At 40.1% G+C, this 11,508-nt stretch overlaps 1 protein-coding gene across 1 annotated transcript; it reads left to right on the top strand.

Moving 5' to 3' along the window:
* The first annotated feature begins 150 nt into the window (after positions 1–150).
* Positions 151–8,983, top strand: LOC310941900 (methionine aminopeptidase 2-like). Its single transcript, XM_083907148.1, has 11 exons — positions 151–326; positions 3,104–3,199; positions 3,584–3,646; positions 3,737–3,839; positions 3,936–4,097; positions 5,166–5,347; positions 5,442–5,536; positions 5,644–5,740; positions 6,771–6,874; positions 7,169–7,284; positions 8,099–8,983. The coding sequence occupies exons 1-11, from the start codon at positions 161–163 to the stop codon at positions 8,349–8,351; spliced, it is 1,437 nt and encodes a 478-aa protein (XP_083763274.1). The 5' UTR covers positions 151–160; the 3' UTR covers positions 8,352–8,983.
* Positions 8,984–11,508: the final 2,525 nt, after the last annotated feature.

The raw sequence follows: 11,508 nt of genomic DNA on the forward strand, positions 1-11,508 counted from the left end.
AAATAAACACTGGTTTATTTCAGTTAAATCGGGAGCACGTTTGCGTTCGCTCGACAACAACAATCACAAAAAAAAATCCGCGATGTGCTTGAACGCACCGCCACCAACAGCACTCCCACAATCCATCGCGCTTCCTTTTCCAGCGGCAGCGCCTGCGAACATGGCGGACGTAGCGGCGGAGCAGCAGCAGCTAGCGGAGCAGAAAAGTGTCCGCGAGCCGGCGCTGAACGGCGAGGCGGAGGACAAGGAGGAGGCCGAGCCGGTGGAGGAGAGCGCGAAGAAGAAGAAGAAAAAGAAGAAGAAGAACAACAAGGCTGCCGCCGCAGGTGAGGCTGCCCACCAACCGCTTCGATGCTAACGGGCTAACGCGTCAAAAAAAAGAGCTGCGTCAAACTAGCGACGAGCCGGCCAGGAACTGCGAAGTGGGTCCTTCAGAATAAAAGCCCGGCAATGAGGCGTTAGAACGGTGTGTTTCCATTAATAACATGTAAAATAAACTGTAGTTAAAGCGTTTGTATTCAGTCTTTTCTAGGATTATAAAGGATGACTGGGTTTTCTATGTTTATATTAGTGAAATATTTTAATAAAGTGACAAACTCACATTTTTCGTTAAGAGTATAGATACTTAAATAATGACTTACGTATACAAATTTTGGTATACAATTAGGTTGAAAAGCAAAACTCCAGATAAAGAAGAAAATAGTTAATATAATAAAATAAAAAAATATTTTATGATTTGTCAGATCAGATTTGTTTTGTGTTGTGAATTAGGTGAAACATACCATGCATAACAAAAGTATATTTAGAGTAAAATGATGAAAATGTTATTAAAGATAACACTACATTGACCAGAAAATAGCATATTGTAAAATTAAAGTTCTCATAATCATATTACGTTTGTAACTTTATAATAAGAGCACTCGTATAGTGCAATTATACTATCGCTGTTATTTTCTAGCGAATAAAAAAAATCTTGCGTGTATGGTTAAATTACTTCACTTTATTTTGAAAGTTCTGGCGGAAGTGCCCGTGTAAAGCCCTTCTAGCTTGCCGCGCTGCTCGTCACGAACCATGCGGGTCGTGCGGTGTGTCGCTGTCAGGCCTCGTGAGACACGCCGGGTTCTGCGTGAGAACTTCGTCCGCACGCGGTGACATTTCGCTTCAAAACGTGGCCAAAACGATTTCACACCGTTTTTAAAGGAAATAAATAAATAAATCACAGTCGTGTCGGGGTTTTAATAACTTCCGGTTTGTGACAGACTGAACCAAAGCCAAGTTTTCCCACTGTTTCGTAAATTTTGTTGTTATGTAAAGCAAATATTAATTATTCTTGTCTGAATATTCTATTATTTTATGGACAACAATGTAGTAAAAGACTGTTTTATATTCGTATATCAGTTTGTGTTATATAAACAACGAGTTTCTCATCTTTACTCATTATATACGTTTGAAAATAGTTTAATTATTACAGATTAAGTTAGCAGTATTTTGAAAAATAAACACATTATATCCCTTCTGAGGTGGTTTATTTAAAGTACACATGAAGCAAATTCATTATATGTTAGAAAATAAAGGCTTAAAATTAATAATTTGTTTTTTTAGATTCTTAAATGTGAATGTTTACTGTTTTATTTACTGTTCAATCTAATCAGTTATTTGGTGAAACGACTGTCAGACTAATCCATTGTGAACGTTATTGTTAGTCACGGCTTTAACTGTGACAACGTTGAGATAATTGAAGCTAGGATTTTGCTCTTGAATTAAAGTTTCGGTTTGTTTTTTTATGAAAACATGGTAACATTTAATTCAAAATAAGATTACACACACACACGCACACACACATATCATTCCTGACATTGAAGACAAATGCACAGTGTTGTAATAAGAACCGTGTGCATGACACTCGTGTGTTTACACAGTAAAAGTGTAAAGAAATGCAGACTCTGCACAAACCCCTGAAGCAGACGTATGTTGTATGATTGACGTTTGCATGTCGCTGCAGTTCCCTTGTTGAACCTGTCGGATTAGTGTTACTTTGATCATGCAGAGCCACATGTGTCAAACTCGAGGCCCGGGGGCCAAATGTGGCCCGCCACGTCATTTTACGTGGCCCGCGAGTGAGTGTTAAAATAGGTCTGTGCCGCTTTAAAGGGACACTGTGTAGTATTTATGGGTTTATATGACCCAAAATCCACTTTTTTATACATATTATGTGCTCCTGCATTGTCTAGTCGCTGTATAATAGTTTTTGTTTCATTTTCGTAGTGTTTCAAAAAGTCATGTAAAATAACACGGTCGCGGGCCGCGGTTGCATAGCCACTGTTAGCAGCGAGACGCCATGTTTCTACCGGAGCCTGTAAGGACAAACGCGAGAGAACAAATCAAGCGTCTCTTTACTTGTAGCTGAAGTCCCGCCTCCTCTCTCTCCGCTTCGTCTGCTACGGCCGCGGTAGCTCCGCCCTCTCCCTCGCCTCACGAACCTCATCTGCTGACACGGAGAAAGACGACGAGGACGACATTTTGACCGGCTGAGGACACCGTAGCGCTCGGGGAAAGGGAGGGGGGTGAGCAGAGGAGCAGTTCTTTGTTGTAAATGTCAGCCTCTCCTCTAGATGGCACTATAAACTACTTACTTCACCTTAAAGGCGCGCGTTGACCATCAACTACATTTCCCGCAATGCGCGGCGATCGCGTTACCCCGCAAAAGCGACGGCGTCGCCATCGCGGACCGGGTTACATCTGTATTGCATCATATTTGTAACTTGAATAAGTCATAAATATAGAACGTTATTTAGCGATATGTGTGTTGTCGAGGATCTGGTTTCAGTCACTGATCCACATGTAGTTAATGTACTTTAAAATACAATAATATATATGTATATATATATATATATATATAAAAAAAACTATTCGAGTAATAATCAGCAAAATATAGTCCAGTGAGAGCAGATTTCTCTTTTTCAGACGTAACAAAACTATCAACGTAATCACATTAAAGTCCCATTTTTTTGAATGTAATACGTAACGTAACATTGCAGTCGTCGACACAGGATTGTTTACTGTCTGACTGATGATGATGATGATGATGATGATGATGCTGCAGGAGCTGAGGTGGAGGCCGATGGAGTCGCCGACGTCGCCAAACGGCTGGAGAAACAGGCGATAGACGACAAAGAGAAGGAGGAGGACGCAGAGGAAGGTGAGAGACGCTGACGACGCTTTTAAAAACAAACGGAGAGAAAGATTCCCGTCCATTTTCTCAGTGCCGTGAAGACAATTAGTGTTTTTAGTCATGATTAACACGAGCAGATGTTGTTTCTGCTTCTGGATGTGAATACGTTTCTGGTTTCTTCTTCAATATAAGACGTAGAAATAGGTGTAAAATGTCACGTAAATGCCATCTAAGGTAACTAGTACTAGTTGTATTCATAATCCATTACTGAATCAGTCGTCAACTGTTTTATTATCGATAAAAACGCTTTGAATGTTCAGCTCCTGGACTGGATTTAAGAAGCTAAATATAGCTAAAATGGATGAATCGTTATCAAAATAGTTAACAATTGTGTGTGTTTTCCGTGCACAGATGGAGACGAAGGAGAGAACGCAGCAGGGAAGAAGAAGAAGAAGAAAAAGAAGAAGAAAGGAAGTGAGTGGACGACATTAAAGCAAATGTTTACAGAGTGTTAAAACCTGAATTCATGTTTATGTTTGTTAAAACTTTCACTCTGTGTTTCAGCTAAATGTCAGACTGATCCTCCGTCTGTTCCCATCTGTGATTTATATCCCAGCGGAACTTTCCCCGTCGGACAGGAGTGTGAATACCCGCCGCTACAGGACGGGTAACACACACACACACACACACTAATAACTCTTAACTACGTGTGTGTTGATGGAGCTTCTTCTAAGTTGTTGTTGTTGTTGTGGTTGTGTTTCAGTCGCAGTGCAGCGTGGCGCGCGACCCACGACGAGAAGCGAGCGATGGACCGAGCCAACGAGGAAGTGTGGAACGACTTCAGGCAGGCGGCCGAGGCTCACAGACAAGTCCGCCAACACGTACGCGGCTTCCTGAAGCCTGGGATGACCATGATCGAGATCTGGTAAGGGACGAGGTTATCATCCGATTACCCGATTGTTTTAATTAGTGCCGGAAACGATATCGCGTCAAAGACGGTTAGCGGCGTCGACGCTAACGCACGTTAACGCGCGACGTGTTTCAATGACAACTGGCCGGAAAAAAAAGACGCGCGTGACGTCATGTTTACGTGCCTCCTGATTGTTAAAAGGAGTCTCTAAAGTAACGCTAAACTTAAAAAACAGAGGCATGTTTCATGTACGCTGGTTATTTGTAGCGCTGCTCTTTTCCTTTAACAAACAGACCGCTCCAGTTTGACTGTGGCCGCACTAACCGCGCTAAGGGAGCTAACACGGCTAACGGCGCTAAAGGAGATAACAGGGCTAAAGGAGCTAACGGTGCAAAAGGAACTAATACAGCTAAAGCAGCTGACACAGCTAACGGCACTAAAGGAGCTAATAAAGCTAACTGCTATCGGCGCTATAAGAGATAACAGGGCTAAAGGAGCTAACGGCGCAAAAGGAACTAATACAGCTAAAGGTGCTAAAGTAGCTGACAGCTAACGGCACTGAAGGAGCTAATAAAGCTAACAACTATCGGTGCTAAAATAGCTAACTGGGCTAAAGGAGCTAAAGGAACGAATACAGCCAACGGCACTAAAGGAGCTAATAAAGCTAACAGCTATAAGAGCTAACATAGCTAAAGCAACAAACGGCGCTAAAGGAGCTAACGGAGCCAACAGATGTAACTGCGCTAAAGGAACTAACACAGCTAACTTCGCTGAAGAAGCCAACCAAGCTAACTACACTAAAGGAGCTAACACTGCTAACGGAGCGTAAGGAGCTAACACAGCTAACGGCACTAAAGGCGCAAACGGAGCTTAAGGAGCTAACACGGCTAACTGCACTAAAGGAGCTTAAGGAGCTAACACAGATAACGGCACTAAAGGAGTCGTCATGGAAACACGTCGTGCGTTAACATTGACACCGTTAACGTGCTCAGCACTCTTAAACATGTGAGGTGTAGAAAGTCCTCTTGTCTTCATCTTGTCTTCATCTTGTCCTATTCGTGTCCTCGCGCGTCTCCCTCACAGCCAGCGGTTGGAGGACTGCTCTCGGAAACTGATCAAGGAGAACGGCCTGAACGCCGGCCTGGCGTTCCCCACCGGCTGCTCCCTGAACCACTGCGCCGCCCACTACACTCCTAACGCCGGGGACGCCACCGTCCTGCAGTACGACGACGTCTGCAAGATCGACTTCGGCACGCACATCAACGGTACGACTGTCTCTGTTTCTTTTTTTTTAACGTGAGAATATTCCCCAGAATCCACCTTTATTCCTCTCTCTCTCTCTCCTCTCTGTGTTTCCAGGGCGAATCATTGACTGTGCCTTCACTGTTACGTTTAACCCAAAGTACGACAAACTGCTGGAGGCCGTCAAAGACGCCACCAATACTGGGATTAAAGTACGACAACCGTCGATAAATAAACACAAACGCGCGTTTAAAAAAAAAAACGCACACCTCACGTGTTGTTTTAGCAGCTGATTGTTTATCTGTTTATTTGTTTGCAGAACGCCGGCATCGACGTGCGTCTGTGCGACATCGGAGAGTCGATTCAGGAAGTGATGGAGTCGTATGAGGTGGAGCTGGACGGCAAAACATATCAAGGTATAAACACGTTTATATATTTAATTTATATAGTAGCAAGTAAATAAAACGGCAAAATAGCATTTACCGATTAGCATATAATCTAATCTGAAACGGTAATCCAAAAAACATCAAAATTATAGTAACACCATAAAAATCACAAAAAAAGTTGATTTCTTTCTTTGAAAAAGTTGAATTTTTTATTTGAAAAAGTTGAATTTTTTTACTTGAAAAAGTTGAATTTTTTCTTTGAAAAAGTTGAATTTTTTTCTTTTGAAAAAGTTGAATTTTTTCTTTGAAAAAGTTGAATTTTTTCTTTGAAAAAGTTGAATTTTTTCTTTGAAAAAGTTGAATTTTTTCTTTGAAAAAGTTGAATTTTTTCTTTGAAAAAGTTGAATTTTTTGGGCTAAAGTTGAAAATTTTACACAAAAGTAAATTTTTCCAAAAGTAGATTTTTTTATTCATTTTTTTTGCAAAAGTTGAACATTTTAGGCTTATGTGTTTTTACGCAAAAGTAGAAAAAATTCCACAAAAGTTGAATTTTTTCTTTGCAAAGGTTGAATTTTTTCTTTGCAAAGGTTGAATTTTTTTGGCTAAAGTTGAAAATTTTACACAAAAGTAAATTTTTCCAAAAGTAGATTTTTTATTCATTTTTTTTGCAAAAGTTGAACATTTTAGGCTTACGTGTTTTTACGCAAAAGTAGAAAAAATTCCACAAAAGTTGAAATTTTTCTGCAAAAGTTCAATTTTTTCTTTGCAAAAGTTGAAATTTTTTGGCTAAAGTGGAAAATTTTACACAAAAGTAAATTTTTCCAAAAGTTGATTTTTTTATATATTTTTTTTTGCAAAAGTTGAACATTTTAGGCTAACGTTTTTTTACACAAAAGTAGAAACATTTCCGCAAAAGTTGAAAACATTTCCAATATATACATGAAAAGAAAATGGATATAGATAGAAAATAAATAAAAATCCCGGCAACATCATCATTCGTGTGTCTCCCCCTGCTGGTAGATTTTAGTAAACGGTCAAATCTCACAATCTCTCTGTGCAGTGAAACCGATCCGAAACCTGAACGGTCACTCGATCGGTCAGTACAGGATCCACGCCGGGAAGACGGTGCCCATCGTTAAAGGAGGAGAAGCCACGAGGATGGAGGTGAGCGCGTTTAAAGGTGCAGTCTGCGACATTTAGCCTCACAAAAAAAACGGTAAATAATCAATAATGTTGGGCTACTTGAGCTGATGTTGCGTCCTGTGGCCACCGGGTGGCAGTAGTTGTCACTGGAAGAGTCCGCCTCCTTAGAGCCGACTCTGCTTCTGATTTAAAAAACAATATTTGATTATTTTGTCTTCAATTTTTTTGCCAAATGCAAATAATTTCACCTCACATTTTTTAACGTACTGGACCTTTAATCTGTGATTGATCGCGGCGTTGTTTTTTCCCGAACAGGAAGGAGAAGTTTACGCCATCGAGACGTTCGGCAGCACGGGTAAAGGCGTCGTCCACGACGACATGGAGTGTTCGCACTACATGAAAAACTTTGACGTCGGCCACGTCCCGATCAGGTAAGAGTTTAAGACGTTACTTTTTGTTGATTTGCGGACATTTTTTATTTATTTATTATTATCGTTGTCCCGTGGAAAGTTTCAAGTCTGCGTTAAACGGAAAAATCAAAACGTAACAAAGAGCTAGTTATCCATATTTTTCATTTGAACACAATCATTTTTAAACGAAATAGCAAATTCAAAGTTCGGAAGTTTGAAAAAAAGCATAAAAATGTAAATTTTTGTTCAATTGGAAAGTTTTTTTTTTTGAAATTGTTGTCCCATGCGGTAAATTTCCCCCGTCATAAGGTCACTTTATGGTGACGCAACTTTTCCTGTCGCGTAACTTGCGTTAGCTGGAAAAATTGATTCTGATTTTTTCTGATTTTGATCTTTTTTTGATTTTGAAAAAATTTGCCAATTTTTTATTTATTTTTTAAATTTTATTTTGAAAAATTTGTTATTTTGTAAATTGTTGTCCCGTGGGAAGTTTCCCCCGTCATAGGTCACTTTCTGGTTACGCAACTTTTCCTGTCATGTAACTTATGTTAGCTGGAAAAATCGATATTGGAAATTTGGAAAAAAAATAGCAATTTTTAAAATTTTATTTTGAAAAATGAATTATTTTTTTATTGTTGTCCTGTGGGAAGTTTGCCCCGTCATAGGTCACTTTCTGCTGACGCAAATCTTCCTGTTGCGTAAATTGCGAAAAATCAATGTAGGAAATTTGAAAAAAAAAAAAAATGCCATTTTTTAAATTTGTAATTTTATTTTGAAAAACGACTGATTGACGTTAATTATTTGATGTCTGACCTCGGCGTCCTCTCCCCTCCAGGCTCCCGAGAGCGAAGCACCTGCTGAACGTGATCAACGAGAACTTTGGCACGTTGGCGTTCTGCCGCCGCTGGCTGGACCGCCTCGGCGAGAGCAAGTACCTGATGGCGCTGAAGAACCTGTGCGACCTGGGCATCGTGGACCCGTACCCGCCGCTCTGCGACACCCGCGGCTGCTACACGGCGCAGTTCGAGCACACCATCCTGCTCAGACCCACCTGTAAGGAGGTGGTGAGCCGAGGAGACGACTACTGACACCACCGCCACCAACAACAACCCCCCCCCCGAACGCCCCCCTGCACCTCCCCCCGACCCCGTTAGCTCCTCCTCCTCCAGCAGAAAACCGCTCGTGTGGTTGCGACGGACGCCAAACGCTACTGGATTGTACCTGAACGCACCACAGAAGAAGAAGTGGCTTTTCTCACCTCAGCTACAGCTTTAAGAAGCATCGCAGATTTTTCCTCCCCGACGTTCTGGAGAGTTAACTGTTAAACAGATGATGAGGAAATTCCCCCCCGACCCCCGACCCGTCTTTTTATTTTCCTAACTTCCTGAGGCTTCGCCCCCCTGAACCTCCAGCCCGGGCTTCAGTGCTCGAGTTAAATTAAGCACAAGAAGCTCGTGACGAGGTTTTCAGACGCGGTTCCAGGTCCGTGCATGGCCAGAAATCTGCTTACAAACAAACAAACACAAAAAAAAAAAAAGGAAAAACAAAACGCTTGGGGTTCTGTCGCCACGGCAACACAGTGTTCATTCTAGCTTCTGTCGCTGCGGGCGAAAGTGGGCGGGGACTCACGGTTTCTGAATGTTCCCGCAAAAGCTTTGTTTTGAAAACCCAGACAAATGTTTTTGTAAGAAAAGATGATTAAAATAATTTTTGCTCATGGTTGACAACGTCCTTTTTCCTTTTTTCACGTTGTTTTGAATTAATTAGGACAAAAAAATTACAGAAAATTGGAATTTAAGTCAGGCTGCAACTCCCGGTTATTTTCATCGTAGTTGAAAAAGATTCAGTTTGAATGATTTCAAATGAAGCTGAAAAATCACAGAAACTTTTCTTGTAAAAAGTACATGGGATGATGTCGTTTTTTGGGGGCGTGGCTATTTGTATGGAAAGCCACTAGGGCCATTACTTCATAACTTTTTTTAAAAGATTACCAAAAATAAATGTTATCGTAATTTGTTCAAAAAAATGTGTTAGCCACTGTTGCCGCTCCGCTAATACCCTGCTATTTAAATTATTTTTAATTAAGTAATTAATTAATTACAATTTTACTTTACTTAATTAGCAGCATTCATAACTTCCGTACTGGCTGTGGTTACGTTTTTGCATGTTTACGTGACATTTTTATTCCGATCGGGCTTTTATTCCGAAGTAAACAAGGCTACCGACAACAGGAGGAGGCACCAACAGCTCAAATATAACACATTTCTGACGAGATTTGCCGGAAACGCGAGTCAAAAATAACCAAATATTGAATTTTTGAATCCAGAGTGACGGCCCAAATGTGCGTAAACGTGTTTAAAGGGCACTTCCTGTTTGAAGAGAGCGTGAAGATAAGACACACAGACTTGAATCGTTTGTAGAAAAATGAAAAAATATTCTCATTTATTGAGGTAATTTTCTCTAGAAAACCAAAAAAAAATTGAGGTAACAATTTGCATAGTATAACTTCCATAACTTTACATTCGTCCATTCATTCATTCATTCACTCACTCACTCTTGACACACATTCATGGAGTAGTAACCAAAATGCAAACAATACAAAGTGTGCTTTGTTTTCCCCTCTGCTGGTTCAAATGTGAAGGAAGTTTCTTTTTCCTTTTAGTTTTTTTTTTGTTGTACATCGTTCTCCAGTATGGAGATAAATAATAAAACACTCACTCACGCATTTACTGAATGAACTGGTGAACCGCGTCGCGGCGGCGACGACGACGTCTGCTGCTGGTCAACGAATCGGCGTTTGTGTAAAAAAAAAAAAACGTTTCAGAAACAGTCGACGGCCTCTTTTCAAAGGATATAAAAAATACATTCATTATGTAAATAAATGCTGGTTTTTGTGCTGGTTCCACTTTTAAAACAAAAAGACTTGATATGAATTATAAAAATATACTTTTATATTGAAACAAAAGGGCACTTTTAACGAACTTTGTTTGTTTTTCAGCCTCTGGCGGCAGTTACATTCTGCAGCAGGTAGGTGGCAGCATTTAGCCAAAAAAAAAAAAATCCAAAAAAAATTTCCCCTTCAATCTGAGGAGGGGGAAAAATGGGGAGTTTTGGAAAATGTGGCGAGGTTTATTTTTAATTTCCAAAGCTTTGGTTTTGAGGTCGGTTTGATTGTTTTCCTGAAAACTAAACTTCCTGTCCTGTTTGTGTACAAATATCTGAACCATGAAACAACAGTTGTGTTTTAAAAAAAAAAAAAACGATCATAGTGCATTTGAACTGGCAGGAAAAAACATATTTGTTGGAAAACGTTCCTGGGTTTGGCCACACACAAACAGCATTAACGTTAACTAAAATACAACTGTACGACCTGTAGGGGGCGCACGCGTGTAATGCTGTGTTCACACTCGACGCCATTTGTCGCGGCCATGGACGCTAGCAAGCACGCAGCGTGATTCGGAGAACGTCAACACTTGATTGGCCTTTGCGTTGTCGCGAATTCTCGCAAAACATGAAAAATTTCCACACGAGCATCGAACGTGATTTTTAGCGTGCCGCTACGTGCCAATCGTGTCCAGCGCTTCATGTCAGAGATTTCTTTCGATGGATGTTGCACGATTTTTCACAAAAGTTTAAAATTGTACACAAATATAGAACATTTTTCGCACAAGTTTAACATTTTAGGCTAAAGTTTAAAATTTTCGCAAAAGTTTAAAATTTTAGGCTAAAGTTAAAAATTTTCGCAAAAGTTTAACATTTTAGGCTAAAGTAAAAATTTTTTGGCTAAAGTTATAAATTTTTACGCAAAAGTAGAACTTTTTTTCAGAATTTTTTTTGGCAGATGCAAAAGTTGAAAATATGTCGCGTGATTTTGTCGCGTCGATTGATTATTTGTGATGTCGCACGATTTTTCGCAAAAGTTAAAATTTTTCCGCTAAAGTAGATTTTTTTTGTTTTTGCAAAATTTTACCATTTTAGGCTAACGTTTAAAATTGTACACAAAAGTAGAACAATTTTGGCATTTTTGCACAAGTTTTTGTTGCAAAAGTTGAAAATATGTTGTCGCTGCGCACCAATCGCGTCTTTGCGTCGACTTCGTACGTAAACTTTGTCGCGCGACAAATTGTGTCACATCAGGTGTGAACACAGCATCGGTCACGTTGGCGTTAAACTCTCTCGTTTGTAATAAAAAATTAAAAAATTAAAGAATCACCTGTACATAAAACACAAACAACCAAATGTTTT

This window comes from Microchirus variegatus, assembly GCF_963457635.1.
Source record: "Microchirus variegatus genome assembly, chromosome: 20".
Classification (NCBI taxonomy): Eukaryota; Metazoa; Chordata; class Actinopteri; order Pleuronectiformes; family Soleidae; genus Microchirus; species Microchirus variegatus.